This window comes from Cryptomeria japonica, chromosome 9, assembly GCF_030272615.1.
Source record: "Cryptomeria japonica chromosome 9, Sugi_1.0, whole genome shotgun sequence".
NCBI lineage: Eukaryota > Viridiplantae > Streptophyta > Pinopsida > Cupressales > Cupressaceae > Cryptomeria > Cryptomeria japonica.
Genome location: NC_081413.1, coordinates 579,441,941 through 579,458,298, shown reverse-complemented (window position 1 = coordinate 579,458,298; position 16,358 = coordinate 579,441,941). Strand labels below are relative to the sequence as shown.

General features: G+C 40.1%; 1 protein-coding gene across 1 annotated transcript in view; it reads left to right on the top strand.

Annotated features, from left to right (window-relative positions):
- The window catches only part of LOC131051729 (uncharacterized), a 101,583-nt gene extending 85,596 nt beyond the window's left edge, over nt 1–15,987 (top strand). Inside the window, exons 13-17 of the mRNA XM_059211775.1 lie at nt 14,010–14,114; nt 14,235–14,625; nt 14,759–14,888; nt 15,022–15,316; nt 15,560–15,987. Of these exons, the coding sequence (XP_059067758.1) occupies nt 14,010–14,114; nt 14,235–14,625; nt 14,759–14,888; nt 15,022–15,316; nt 15,560–15,817 (1,179 nt within the window). The 3' untranslated portion in view covers nt 15,818–15,987. The remainder of the gene's footprint in view (nt 1–14,009; nt 14,115–14,234; nt 14,626–14,758; nt 14,889–15,021; nt 15,317–15,559) is intronic.
- Nucleotides 15,988–16,358: the final 371 nt, after the last annotated feature.

Here is a 16,358-nt window from a genome sequence, read left to right as displayed (position 1 = left end):
CTATTTTGGGGCGTGTGTGTGTGTGTGTGAGAGAGAGAGAGACAGAGAGAGAGAGAGAGAGAGGATACACCTATTGCACAAAATTCTGAAATTGGTAGTGCTTCATAAAAATGAAGATCAAGCATGAGTGGAGTTGGAAATAAATAATAGATTGATTTTAGTGGGAACATGGAGGTTCCCTCACCCCAATAATTTTCATCATGTATGTCTCACCATTGAGGTTCAAGCAATTCTTGATCCCAAGGACACCATTGAAAACATTCTTGAGATTTTGGCAAAATGGATGTCCTTCTTGCACCTATCATTTTTTCATTGATTTATTCTTCTTAGGGACTTTAGGCTAGATATGGTTATGCCTATGATGATGCCTGCAGTTGTGTCTTTAACATCATCAAATTTCTCATGTTTGCAGCTGCATGGCCTGACCACTACGAGGTAGGCCACTCCATCTTGTAGCAGTTGGGTTTGTTTGTAGGTTAGAGAAGACCTTAACGTGATGTATTGAATTTGGCCAATCATTTCTAATAGATGCGTTCCTCCACAACATTTGCATTCAGGTGGAAACTTCCTTTGGCATTCATTGCTGTATGGCAAAGCTATCAAATCTGCTGCGATAATTGGCTCCTCAGTCATTGTGTTTAGGGCATTAAGAAAGCACTGGATTCAAGCTGAAGTGTTGCTAGCCTCCTTGGCAAAAGATTTAAAATAGCTTGGTTATTAACAATTTCAATTCCATCTAAATGGATTCTACATTGTCTTTGACTAAAATTGATTGTTTACTCGAAGATTTAAGTATGTGACGTACATACATTCACAGAGTTGTCTTTTGAATATTTTGTTGATGGAAATGGAGTGGAAGCGTTTTGTGGAACTGGAAACATGAAACATCGCAGCAATCACACAAGTCAACAATGTGAGTTAACCAGAAGAAACCTAGTGTAGGTAAATTCCCCAGCAAGGGGTTGTGTATTTTCCAACTAACACCAAAAATACAAGGTTACAAGCTATTAAAGGTCATTACAGCTGTTATTAGACTTCTACAACAACTTATCAGCTCATTTTGTATTCGATTCTCTATGCTAAGTGCAAATTGCCAAGAACTACAATTTGCTGCAACTACTCAACTCAAGTCTGGTTTCCCCCATGCATTTACATTTATCAAATTGAAACCAAAGTTTTTCGAACAATGAAAGGCATCAGATAGGGAATTTGGAAAGTTTTCTATGGGTTGATTTTGCTGTCTTTCATCAGGTACACTAATTAACTTGGCCAGGATGAATATGCAAATGACAAATTCATCTGGGAGCAAACATGTAATAAATCACTTTCATTAATGACATATATGGCCATGGATGCATATGTAGGTGGAAGAGTTGGCCCTAGCTGAATTTGTAGGTGACAGATCCAGGTCTAGCTGAATGTTTAATTTATTGTTAACATCCTTGCAGACCCACCAAAAGATACAATGGGATCTACTTATCCTTTTCCAACCACTCCACATTGGTTTCTGTGGCTTTGTTGTTGATTTGTGACATTAGCCCATAGTCTTAAGGGCATAGTGTTGACGTGTTTTTTATGACAGCGTCTAACACAGAATAAAGTCACCAACGGTCACCTTATCCTCTCTTGATCAAGATTAGTCCGTATGTTAGGATTGCTTAAAGTTCAAACGGCTAATTCCAAGGTTCCTTCAGTGCGCGGATGTGACTCAGATGTTTGATGGGTTTGTTGATAACCCAAGGGGCCTTACGTGTGTTCAATTGGAGAAAACTCATGCAAGCTCAGATTTCTGTGCGGATGATTTGCAATGAAAACTCTAGTTTTGAGTCTTTTAGATTTTGAATTATGCGGAAAGTAAATAGGAGTAGGGTAGAGAAAAACTAGGCTAAGGCTAATTTAATCCTAAGAACAAGAGACGAGATTACTTATGCAAAAACAAACCACGCTTCATTTTGCCAGCAGAGCACAACTACACGAAGGCAGTGCAATCTTCAAAGGGTTCGTGGAGGCTTTTCAGATCATCAATACAGACCATCGGATCGAACAATCTCTACTGACAACCGAAGTTAAACGCATACACATCAACATGCTCAGGCTAACTTTGCATGGCGTACAACAATCAGCTGCACACCAAAAGTATGAGCTCGGATTTTGCAACAAGTTCTTCTAACAACATATAAGCAAATTTAATCTAATCGAAGAGAGCAAGACCATGCAGATTGCCAAAGTAGAACAAGAATACACCATCAAATTGAACAATGCATTAAGTTGACTACTTCGCAATCCTGATGCAACAATCTCAGACAATAATCTCTCCTCCCTTACAAATGAGGGGGGCACCCCCTTATATAGGCCTCAGGCCATGAAAACCCTAATTAGGGTTTCCCCAAAAGATTCCCCACTCAAGGTGCAACAAGGCAGGAATCGGTAATAAATAACCCATTATGCCCATGTACAATTAATTTAAAGAGCCTAAAATAGCGCCCACTAGCACATTAAATGTGCCCCATGATGTTGATTATGCCCAGAATATAGCAAACACCCATGCAAGGAATAAATGCCCATCATTCTCCATATGATGGCGACATGCATGGAGAATAAAACAATTAATGAGGAGGCGACATGTAGGAAGATTCCCTCTTTGACGGCGACATGCATTGACTGGACCCACGTGTAGTCAAAATACCTTTAGTAATAAAAACGCCACCACTATTCAACCAAAAGATTCTCGTCCAAAAATGGACGACCATTATCCCGTTCATTTATGGCGTATGCAATGAATCTGCCGATGACGGCTTCCAGCTCTTCGATGGAGACACTTGGCACATTTTCAATGTCAAATTCCATCAAGGCAATTTCTTCCTCGCTCTTGGAAAAGAAGCTCTCCCACTCCGTCATGACTTCCTGCACCTTCTTCATTATACCGGAGAATGAAGAAACATTTGCAAAATGTTCCTTAGGGAATGAACTTACGAAGAAGAAATCGCGCAACTGAGATTTCAGGGAGTTCACCGTTATTCCTCTGTCATTGAGTTTCTTCGCAAACAATGCTTCTATTGCACTAGGGATGTCCTCCTGTACCCCTCTGATCGACTCCTTCAAGGTGACAAAGTCAACACTGAATTTGTCAAAGGTTTTCTTTCCTGAGCAGATGGTGTAGAACCATTAGGGAAAGTCATAAGCTTCATTTTCTTGGATCACTTTTCCGTCCACCAGAGTTTGCCTCAGAGTCTTCATCAGAGCACTGAGTCGCGGAATGGTTAATTCTTGGTAAATGTCTACATCCTCCCATAATCCTTCTGCTGTCTCCAATCTGTTTAGGAGGGCCACGAGCTTCGAATGAAGCTGAGCTAGATCCTCAATGAATTTTCCTGCCTCAACATAAATGTCCTCTACCCATTCTTGGGAATTTTGCGCTATTGCTCTAATAAGCTCTGCATCATCAACCACTTCCTTGGGAAGGGAGGGAGGAGGAGTGAATGAAGGACTTGCCTCCCTGAGGGGTCTTTTGAAACTCTTGACGTATTCGCATAGGACTCTATTTTCTTCCCTCAACCGCTTACATTTCGCCTTTGATTTCAACAACTTCTCCTTCATGGCTAAGGAAGATTCTTCAAAGTCTCCCACTACTTGACCTGTGGAAGCATGGCCAAGATCAATTTGTCTGATGATGTAATCCTCCTGCCTAATCTCACTTCTATCTTTATCCATTGCAGGCTCAGCAATATGCAAGGTCCGGGATCAAGATTCTTACCTGACCACCTTGGAAAACTTCCGGGGAGCCTTTCTTTCTGCTGGCCGACCCATCCTCTTCAATAATTCTTCCAACTCCTGAGCAGGATTGGTTCTTCCTTCTGCTTCATTCCCCAACTTGCCTATCAACCAGTCTGGAGCGGGGATGGAGTGGCTATGATCTTCTACATGTTCTTGTTCCTGAGATTCTTCCTCCATTTCACCAAGGATAGCTTCCATGAAGCTATCTTGGCGAACTTCCTCTTGGTGTGGGGGACTTTCTTGCCTCTTGACTTCTCGGTTGACGGTGTTCTTGCGAAGCATTGATGTTGAGTATATTGGGTGCTGGAATGTTCCCTAGAAGTGAGCCCGTGGTATGTGGAAACATTTCAACTTCCTCCACACTCGAGGAACTAACTGGCGAATGTTCCCTTTCGGTCCTTGCTCTGTTTTGTGGAGGTTCTTCTTGCTGGGCTTCCTGTTGAACCTCCTGTGGGATTTCTTGTTGGATATCTTTCTTCTTTGTTGTCCTTGGCCTCTTTGGGGCTTTTTTCCCTTTGTCCATCCGGGCTTCCCTTCCTGCGTGAACCTATGAAGAGCTTTCAGTTGCCTCATTGTGGGAATCCAGACTTCCCTTTAGCTGGTATGTTAGATGGACATTTTCTTCCACCAACTTTCTTATCTGCTTGTCAATCCAGTGCTTAGTGAATTTCAGCACTGGTCTAGCCAAGATATTCAAATCATCCATCTCGGGCTTTGACCAATCCGGCGACTGAATAGGTTGATCCTTTACTTTTTCGAATTTAGGTTGTATCAAATCTTCATCTTCCTTCATCTAATTTGGCACCTGATACATTTCACTTGTCCTGATGATGTTGAGGGGCAATCTGGAATGCATTCTTCTCCGGACCTCAAGGTCATCCTCGACACTTGCCCAGTAATCCTCCAAGTGAAACTTGTGTATGAATTTGATGCCAACAACCTTCCTAATTTGGTTGTAAGGATCATATTGGGCCCTGGATGTATAAAATGGAAGGCGATAGAATGCCAATTCCCTTGCTACACTTTCAACGACTTCCAAGCCTAGGCATATTTCCATGAAGTCACCTAGAACAATTGGAAATTCAATTGATTGCTTCTTCTTCTTCTGCAGCTGATCATAGGCCGTTAACTGCCTCATGAGCTCTAGCAATACAAGCTTGTATGACTGGAAGGAGAATCCTTGCATCCTGATGTAGGTGAATTTAGGGAATTGTAAGAACGTAGCTCCATACCTTCGGACCTAGGCACTTGCTTGCAGTGACATCCTTACGTGCAACTTCTTCTGCATAAGCCGCGTCAAGTACATGGTGAAGGTGTCATTCGCCAACCTGTAAGAATTAACATTGTGGAGATGCAGCTGGGGATAACATTCATGTACTTTTAACTGAGCTGGTCCGCAACCCATGATTCCTCTTGCTGGCAGCCCATCGAATCCTCCTCTTCGCGCAAGCATATAGAACAGGTAGGAGCTCATAAAAAAGGATTGGGATATTTTCTCTTTTAGGTTCTTCAACTGCTCATGCAAGTAGTGATTGATCAATCTGGCCCAGTCGATCAACGTATTTGAATTCATGATCTCGCTTAATTACTCTGCTTAGCATTTTTATCAGGTCTATATACTCCTGCTTGAACTCGGAGATGGTGAGAGTTTTGGGCATCTTGGAAACGTGCACTCTAGGCTTCAACAACCACTATTTATTAATCAAATCAGCACACCTAGCAGGACCTGCTTCATATGCTGCCTAAGCTCTGCTGCTGGTCCTGTACATCATGGAATAATGTGAAGGAATTTCGAAAGCCTCACCAATTGACTCCGGAGTCAATGTTGCCAACAGCTTGCCATCTGGCGTTGAGATTGTTTTTCGCTCCAAATTGTAATGTGTTGCACATTCCAAGACCGGGTCTGGGCATTGAATAGCAGGAGGAAAACCAGCTGCCGCAACAATTCCACTTTCCACAATTCTGACAGCTATCGGGGATGGATTGTGCCCTGTTGTTCCGAACATTTGGATCTTGAATGCAGCCAGGTTGAATGTGCCTAGATTAGTATCGCTGATTTCATCCCATCTTGAATTCAACCGAGAATGAGGAAGAAAACTTTTCATTTCCGCCTTGATCAATGCCTACCTAGAGATAGTAGTTGCCTTGCTTGATTCCGCCATCCTGGAAGCACCTTGGAAACGATGAAAACAGAGACTTAAGTATGACTATTCTTCACTTCTCCACCTCTTCTTTCCTAAATATTGCACGTGAGAAATGAAATGCCTTTCCAAACTTATATAGAATTCTCAAGAGGCATTAATTTAGCAATTGCATTCATGATGCGTCATACTTTCCCCAATCACTACGCCATGCAAAGGCAACTTCCCATGCGAATGAGTTCAAATTTAGAACTTTCCTTAAATGCTCCAAGTCATGCGTCATACTTGGAAGATTCTATTCGCCAACTCGTTGATTTTCATTTTTTCCAATTTTGGAGGGAATTTGAAGGATCCTCTCAGGATTTGCTTTGATTCCATTCTAACTTGTCATCTCCTTCTTTTGAAGGAATTTCCATGTCTATTTTCAACATCCCTATTTTTTAGGGATCCTCCTAAAATTTAGGAGTCAGGTTCATTGGATGGAGAATTTCACGCCGATTCCGAATCTATAAAATTTTCCACACTCCGTCTAGATTCGGTGTCTAAAAATAGCAAATTCAAAAATTTGCCCGAGGGGAATTTTGCTTTTTATTCCTCCTTGACTCCTTGGATTCCATGCCTTAGGCAAAATTTCAACTTTTTAGCTTGGGCGTTGAATTCACTGTGTCTTGGAATTTTTTCATTTTTTACACCTTCCATGGGTATAACTTTTTGGCGCCCAATCACTCCCTTGGGCGAAATTTTCACTCTGCCATGGATTCACGGAAATTGTCCATCCATCCTTGCCTGACCCATTTTGGCGCCCAACTGCATCCTTGGGCGCTGTTTTCACTTTGCCATGGATTCATGGAATTTGTCCATCCATCCTTGCCTGACCCATTTTGGCGCCCAACTGCATCCTTGGGCGCTATTTTCACTCTGCCATGGATTCATGGAATTTGTCCATCCATCCTTGCCTGACCCATTTTGGCGCCCAACTGCATCCTTGGGTGCTGTTTTCACTCTGCCATGGATTCATGGAATTTGTCCATCCATCCTTGCCTGACCCATTTTGGCGCCTAACTGCATCCTTGGGCGCTGTTTTCACTGTACCATGGATTCATGGAATTTGTCCATCCATCCTTGCCTGACCCATTTTGGCGCCCAACTGCATCCTTGGGTGCTGTTTTCACTCTGCCATGGATTCATGGAATTTGTCCATCCATCCTTGCCTGACCCATTTTGGCGCCCAACTGCATCCTTGGGCGCTGATTTCACTCTGCCATGGATTCATGGAAATTTTCCGCTTTGCAATTTTGGAATGACTTCCTAAACCTTGGTGAATTTTTGAGCTTTCCATTTTAGGCATAGGCTTCTAGCACTTGATCAATTTCTGGCTTTCTCTGACTCCTATCTGACTTTCCGGAACTAGAAATGTCTGCAAACGTCTGATCCTTGTCGCCTTGTCTAACTGACCCTGCCAGTATTGACTTTCCAAAAATAGAAACCTTCAAAGTGTCAACGTTAGGCCCCTAGACAAGGTGTAGGAATGACTTACTATAAATATAAACTTATTAAAAATAGAAATTACTAAAGATAGTAAGTTTGATTTTTGGCAAAATGATGACATTCCGAGACTTGGAAAAATCCCTAAAAAATAGGGACTTTCTAAAAATAGAAAGTCGCTCCGTTTGGGCTCAAATTTTACTAGGAGGTTCTTTGAAGGGTCTTGATTCCAGTTGTATGTTCAGTTTTCCCAAAACCCTAACAGAAACCCCCTAAAATCTAGGACAGAAGACAAAACTCTAAAAAGGGACAAAACAGGCCCTAGACTTCATAGAATTCGCTTGACAGAGAAGCAGATCACCTCTAACTGACCCCTGAACATCCACAAAGCGGAGAGATTGACGAGACCGCTACCAAAACACACAAAAAACCAAGACCAAATGATCGAAAGGGCCTAAAAGCTAGGGGGGTCCTGTTGACGTGTATTTTGTACACAATCATACACAGAATAAAATACCAATAGGCATCTTATCCTCTCTTGAGAAAATAGTCTCTAACTGCTGAAGATTCGCATAAAGGATCAGTTAGGAAGACTCCAAGGTTCTGTTAGTAGGGTCTCTACGTGTGGACAAGCTTCCAGCGGTATGATGTGATTTGCTGTTTCCTTCAAGGGGTCTTACGCATTCCGAAAGTTCAAGATTTGCTAAACTAAGAAATTATTCAAAAATAACAAACGAGTAGGGTTTGAAAGAGGTCTAATCTAGCCTAACCTTAAGAATGACTTCGTATGGACAAGACTTGGCAAGATTCAACCAACTTCAATTTTGCCATAAGATAACAACTCAATTGAAATTGATGCGATCTTCTAAGGTAACAAAATGATATTCAATGCATCAAAGATCAAAGACACTACCACGAAGGTACATATCCAAGATACAATAATGATTGAAGGTTAAGGGACTCAAAGTATTCTCCAGTCGACCACGCAAGGCGTTCCTACAATCAGCAAGAAGCTAGTGGTTTGGATTACGAATCCTACCAAAGATCAAGTCTCACACAATGTCCTTCAAACTAACACACTACCTTGATTGAGCATGATTCAAGTAGATTAAACAACCATGAAGATAACCAAGAAAGTTGCAACAAAACACCATAACTTCAATATTTTATTGATTTCCAAGTCATCATATACAACAATTGCTTGAATTCCTCTCTTCAAAACTCAATCTTGCTACAAAATAAAATTGCTTCTAATTTCTAATCTCTTAGCTATCTCTCTTCTCTATTACATCAACTATTGACTATTAACTATTACCAAATGAAATGAAAAATGGGGGTATAAATAGCATCCCCAATTACAATGAAAGGTCTAGATCGAAAGTAGATCAACGGTCAAGATCATGACACAAATGGCCTCCTTTTTACTGAACAATATTAAATACATAGCCAAATATTAAATTTGGCACAAAAACCTAGGAGACATAAACCAATGACAAATAAGATGCCATGTCATCTATAACAACCTTTCATCTAGAACCTTATTCCCTTTCCAATGTTCTTTTTTGGCATATGCAATGAATCTTGTCACGATTCCTTCGATTTCTGCAATTGGAATCTCGGGAAGATTCTTCATACTCTCTTCCAAGTGGATGACCTGATCGAATGCATCTAGAAGAGCTGCGTCCCAAGTAGATTCAAGTTCTTTTGTTCTTTCAATCAGGAGCATGGTGGCAAACATTTGATCATATTGCTCATCTGTAACATTTGCGTCGTTGCAAAAGATGACCTTGATTCTATCCTCTAACTCCTGCATATCCACATCTGTCTCGACCTCGATCCTTCTGCCAAGAATGGTACGAAGTACCTCAAATACTCTGTCCTGGATCGGATTGATCACCTCCTCAACTTGGCCACATCTAACACTGATGTCCTCGAAGAAAACACTCTTCATATGGAGTAAGGTTGACCACTGAAACAAACTGTGAGATTCTCCATCCAAGATCTTCTCTTGCGTTAAAACTTTCCTGGATGTGTGTCTAATAACTTTCAAGACAGGAATGACGACATCCTTGGTATGGGCAAATGCAGCTACTGTTATCATCAAATTGTGGATTATCTCAAGAACTTGGATAGCTTGATGAATAATCTTCATCATCCTTGTTACAAACTCTACGGCCACTGTATGAGATCTATCCATCCAATTACTTGTACGTTGGACCATGTTCCTGAATCTTTCTGCCTCACTGATTGATTGAAGTGGAAGTGCTTGCACTGGTGATCTAGCTGGATCCTGACGTCCCAAAGGTTCATTGATGTGACTGAAATAAGTCCTCCATGCACCGACCTCTCTCTCAAGCTTTCTGTTCTTCTCCATTTCTTCTCTAAGCTTGTCTTTCAATGCCTCAAATGAATCGGTGGCATCATCTAAAGTTTGCTCTGCTGTAGATGGTCCTAGCTCAAATGTCTGTATATCATATTCCTCTGCTAGGATCTCACCTTCATATTTGTCTACTGCCGGTGTAGCTATCTGCAATTTCCTGGATCCAGTCTCATCTCGAATCATCTTGGACATCTTGGTAGCCTTTCTCTTCTCTGTCACTTCCTGGGAATGTCCAACAAGGCTCTCTAAATCAATTGCATTGTCCTCGTCCTCTACTACGATCACCTTGGTTAATCTTTCCTTCAACCAATCTGGGATAATTGATCTTGTCTCTTGAACTTGAATCTCTTTGTGCACTATTTCTTCTTGTCTGGGAGGAGATGATATTTCATTGTCTTCTTTATCTTCATCTAACTCATAGTCTTGGAGAGATCCATCTGGTGACCCTTGTTGTGCTTGTCCTTCCTCCTGCCTATCATTCTGTACCATAGACTCCATGGATTCTTCCACTTGAATTGTTCTCTTCTCAGGTCTAAAAGAAGTACCGGATGATCGATCTCTGTTAGCCTCTTGTTTCTTCTTGGAAGATTCTCTCTTTCCAGGTCTCTCTTTCCTCTTCGAACCTCTTGGATGGAGATTGCCCTCACTGGCACATCGAAGGTTCCCTTCACCTGAATTTCTAGGATTAGGATTGCCTTCACTCACACTAGCTCCACCTTCGGCTGGTTTCTCTTCCAAAGTGAAAGTTATAGCTATGCCTTGTTCTCTTAACTTCTGATGTTGTATGTCAACCCATCTGCGAGTACAAGACAAGACTGGTGCCATCAAAGTATCTAAATCCACGACCTCGGGCTCATTCCAATCTAATCTTATTGTTTTGCTTTCTCGATCATAGGAAGACTGGATATGTCTGCCACTGTCTTGAGCTTGGTCGGCCACTCTGTAAATCCTGCATCTCCTGATGAAATCCAAAGGCAATCTAGAATGCATTTTCCGTTTCACTTCAAGATCATCTAAGAGATTCATCATAAAATCTTCTATTTGGTACTCATGCCTAAACCTTCTGCCGACTGTCTCCTCTAAATGTCCATGTGGATCAAAGCTTTCTCTCAAAGCAAAAGATGGAAAAGAATACAAGGCTAACTCCTTCTCTGCGTCATCCATGGCTAAAGCATTAGGACATACCTCAACTGAATTACCCAAAATGATAGGTACTGGAACTCCATTCTGATGTCTGTGTCTGAATGCCTTCACATATGCTGCCAACTGTCTTGTTACTTCAAGTAACACAATTCTGTCTGTCGGATATCTCGGCAACATGTATGGAGGTAAAGGACATCCATGCACCCTAATATAAGTGAACTTGGGAAATTGAATGAACCAAGCACCGTACCTCTTTATGAATTCCTGGGCATCATGAGATAACCTGTTGTGAATTCCACCTTGCAACGTCCTTGTGATGTTCATCGTGAAAGTATCATTAACCAACTTATAGTTGCTCCCTGGCGGATGATGCAAGTAGGCATAGGAATCACAAGCTCTGACCTCGCTGGGTCCTCTTCCAATCACTCCTCTGTGAGGTAGTCCTGCGTACTCAACACTCCTAATCAAGGCATAAATGACATATGAACTCATGTGGAAGGACTAATAGAACCTTGGAGTCTTCCTAACTGATCCTTTATGCGAATCTTAAGCAGTTAGAGACTATTTTCTCAAGAGAGGATAAGATGCCTATTGGTATTTTATTCTGTGTATGATTGTGTACAAAATACACGACAACAGGTCCCTATCTGGGATGGGGTGATGTGTGATTAGGTCATAATACATAGTAGCCGGAAACTTCTTTGTCCCTCCCTGGGCATGCGTATCCCCATATCCATTCCCGTTTCCAAAACAGATACGTATCCGATACAGCTCGGATACACGTCGAATATTGTACCCACGCATGCCCAAAAATCCTTGATTTCCAACCATGCTAGATACTATGTGATTTGATTTTTTCTAAAATTTGACGTAAATCTTCCTAAATTTAATTTAAAAAAACTTCATTCATGCATTTTTAAAAAAAAAATTGGTATTAACAAAATCCACACCAAATGAGAAAGACAAATGAAATATTTTTCTATTTCAGTGACCCATTTTTTGGGTTATCTTCCAATGCAACTCTACTATTTTTGCATATTGTAAAATGTTATATCAACTCATCATTATTTATGTAGCAATTATGTGTCTATATTGCTTTTGAAGTAATGAAAATCTCCTCGAATAACTTAGAAAATTGTGTTAAATATATGTGTGTGTTTTTTTTATGAATGACGTATCTAGCCGTATCCATATTGGGGGTCTTAAAAAATGGTTGTATCCATATCCATGTCTATGCAACTTTGCAGTTTAGGGTGTTGTTTTGCTATGAGTGTCAATTCTTTGAATGTAAGTAATCAATCGAGTGTGTTGCAAAATTAGACAATGTATTTTGTGTATTACTATTGATCCATTTCAGATCAGTTTCAATCCCTGCTTGATCTCAATTGACCTTACTTCTCTCGCTCAAGTGTTCATGCTTCATAATGTTGGAAAGATATCCTCTAATTGAGAATTGACTTGATTGAGGAGGTTGGTCTCATTGATCTTATTGCCTTGGTTGATGACTGGCTGGTTGATTGCTCATCTTAGTTTCCAACTTGTCCATTCTTGGTATGGACTTCTTTAAGACATTGAAGACCTTAAGGAACATCTGATTGCACCCACTTACTGGTGGTTTGGTTGATCTCCATGACCTTCTCATGATCAATGTTTTAGACTTTGAACTTCAACAAGAGAAGTGGGACTTCCTTTTTGGACAAGTTCATTATACAGCACAGTTATCTTCATATAGATGAATAAGCTATTGAGTAATTTGTCAAACTGTTGAAACGTAGCAAAAGTCAATCTGGAGATCTTGATTACTACCCTCTTATTTTAGAGTGGATCAGTGCAGTCTCAGACTTCTTGGGCAGCTTTGGGTTATCCTCATCCATGTAGATAGCTATTGGCTGCTTAATTTTGAGGCGCCTCAGTGGCTTTGGCAACTGTAGGCTTCTTAATCTTAGGCATAAGTTTGAGTTTTATTACTTGTTTTATTTTTCTTGATTGTTTCATTCCTTGGCAAATCTTCCTCTTTTGAGATGTGTGCCATCATTGCCTTTATCTGTCTCAGCTCTTCATGTGCTGGATACCTCCCTATGGAGGAGTATCCAGGCTGGTGGGATGCATGTTGGTTGGGTTGCATCTCAAATGAGCTGTGGATCTTTTTCCTATGACAATGCATTGCTTCATATGATTTCTAGTCCTTGGTGGGCATTTAAACCTGACCAACACCCTGGGAGGCTTCCTGATTCAATCTTGTGCCTCAGGTTTTGGCCTAATGAGATTGCTTCAGAACAAAGCTTAGATCCTTGAGGATTGTAGGTTGTGCTCATAACAATTCTTGGTCAGATCAAGATTCCACTGTCAACACTTGAAAGACTTGACCTTCAAACTCATGCTATATTTGTCGTTTCATTTTTGCTTCTTTTCTGTCTCATCTTTTTCTAAGCATGATTTTCTATCTAGCTTCTTAATCAGCCTAGCATGTAAGTTATAAGTGGTATTGCATGTACTAAATTTCAATATTATGGGGCATGTGTCAACCAGCAGAGTGTTGTTAGCAGCAAATTACAATTATCAATATTACCATTCATTGATTCGTTGGTTATTACTAGTAGGAATCCATTACAACTTGTAATGGCATCTTAGTTTTATCCGATTTGGTGTCAGGACAACAAGGTTCGAAGCATCAAGTATTGCCAAGCCCCAATTATGAGCAAACCTGGTATGCAGGTTGTAAAGCAAACTTAAAACTTTTGCTTGCAAGAAGTTATCCAGGCCATAATAAGATTTACGATTTGGATCTGCTGTCCCTGCCCCTTTTTTGGTATTTCGTGTACTATTTGTCTTTTTCATGCAATTTTGCTGCAGATTTAGATCTGTGAATCTCACTTGTACTATTCTATTGAAGGTGGGTAATTTATTCTTGCTATTAAAAATTAGAACAAATTGCAGATCTTAAGGAATTTTATTAGATTTACATATGTAGGATTTGTTTCTGCTTGGTCGGTGACCCAATTAAACATATCATAAGAATCTGACTAAATTTTTTTACCCTAAAACGTCTGTATATGCTGTGATATGCTGCTTGTTCCCTGTCATAGGGACTGGATGTTTCAAAGTGTCACAATATCAGCTTTGCTGGAATAATCAACCTTGCAAGTGTTTCTCCAGAGTTGCGCCAACTTACTGTTGCGTATTGCATACCGGTAAGTATTGAAACTTTGGGAAAGACTTTCTTGATTGTCAAAGTATTTAAGTACATAAATTTAATGTGTTTTGTAACCATCGTTTTATAATTTAACTATCTTTTCCTTTGTGTAATGCAGATTACAAGTGATCTTGCTAGCTCCCAAACTTTTGATAGACTGCAAATAATCAAATTTGATAGTTGTAAAATTTATAGCACTGCACTGGAGTCTGTTGGTAGAAGCTGCAAATATTTGAGGGAATTGAGCTTAAGCAAGTGTATTGGAGTCACAGATGAAGAACTGAAAGGATTTATGGCATATTGTAGAGAGCTGAATAAGTTAGATCTTACATGCTGTCGTGATCTAACTGATGTTGCTTTATCAGCTGTTGCGAGATCATACAAATATCTTTCATCTCTTAAGATTGAATCTTGTCACTTGGTTACGGAAAAGAGCTTGTCAATGTTAGGGGAGGGGTGTCCTTTTCTGCAAGAGCTTGATCTTAGTGACTGCAGCATCAATAACGCAGGTTCCATATTTCACTTTGACTTGGAAAGGAAGAGAGTTATGAAAGGGAGAATTTTGATAGTAGAAAGACATCTTTTAATTAATATATCATTTTTTACAATTTTTGTATTTACAATATATGGCCATTCGTGCAGGATTGGAATCCATTTCTAGGTGCTCTGAATTGATCATTTTGAAGCTAGGATTCTGCCCAAATATATCTGATGAGGGGATCATACATATAGGCACATGTTGCTCAAAGCTCCAAGAAATTAGTCTGTACAGGTGCTTTGAGAATTAAGGATGTCTGCCACATCTTTACATAATCTAAGAATAGAAAAAGTTGAGAATCTTTATTGAAAATTGCAATTCCCAATTTAAGATGTTTGCTGGTTACTGATTGAGATTATATATCCAGATGCACAGGTGTTGGTGATGCTGGAATTGCAGCAATCTCTAATGGGTGTGAAAGGTTAAAAAGCATTAATATTTCCTACTGTATGCGTGTTAGTGATAATGCTCTCAAGTCTATCTCACAATTGCATAAACTTCATAACCTTGAAATCCGAGGTTGTTCTGGTATTTCATCTGCTGGTATTTCAGCAATTGCTTTAGGATGCAAACACATTGCTAAATTAGATATCAAAGGGTGCTACCATATTGATGATGCTGGGATGTTGGCAATAGCTGATTCATGTCAGAGTTTGCGACAGGTAATTATATCTTACAATGCAACTTTTTTATTTATGTTCCCCTGCATTTCTTACGGATCTTATATTGGAATCTAAGGTATTTTTGTAGATGATATTACCTAGTGGAACTTTTTGATTCATTTTCCCCTGCATATCTTACATTGGAACCTCGTGTATTTATACAGATAAATTTTTCATATTGTGCAACATTATGAATCATGTTCCTTATCATATCATGTATTGGAATCTGTGTTGTTTCTGCAGGTGAATCTATCATATTGTATGGTCTCGGATGTTGGATTATTAGCATTAGCAAGCCTGCCTTGCTTACAGATCATGAAGCTGGTTCATTTGAGGAATGTAACCGTTGAGGGCTATGTTTCTACACTGTTGGCTTGTGAGAATTTAAAGAAACTAAGGCTTCTTGAATGCCTTAAATTTAAATTACCACTTGCTCTAATTAAGAGTTTAGAGGCCCATGGGTGTACTATTCGCTGGATGGATAAACCTTGTGTGATGTAATATTCTTATGTCACAGCGTTGTCCAAGAATTCAATGTTTCAGGCAAACATAATGGTATTTATATATTTCAGAGTGTCTTTGTAGTGTTGCCATGGTTCACTTGAGGAATGAATGCTTCTAGCAATTAGAAACTATGTGGCATTTGGAATTTACGCAAATTTTCAGATACAGTGCATCCTGTGCGTGAATTAGGGCTGCTGCTGAGGAGTCTACTGGTTTGGTTCTCTTCTTTGTTTTTCTCATTGGTGACAAACCAAAATCATGTTTGTTTTCTAGAGATGTGTTTATTGGCTGTTGCTTTAAGGGCAACCATTTTATGACTCTAGCGACACTCATAATAATGACTTTATTAGTTCTAGTTAATTGTGGAACTTTGTATGTGATCTCCTAACTTCAGATTTGCAGGTTTCACATTGATCATCTTGCAGAGCCAGAGTTATAATGTGCGGTTATTAAAAGCTTCATCTGTAAAAAGCTTTTCTAACGTTTTCAGCATGAGAAGCTCAGGGATCAACAAACTGGAACCTTTCACTTCCCTTCC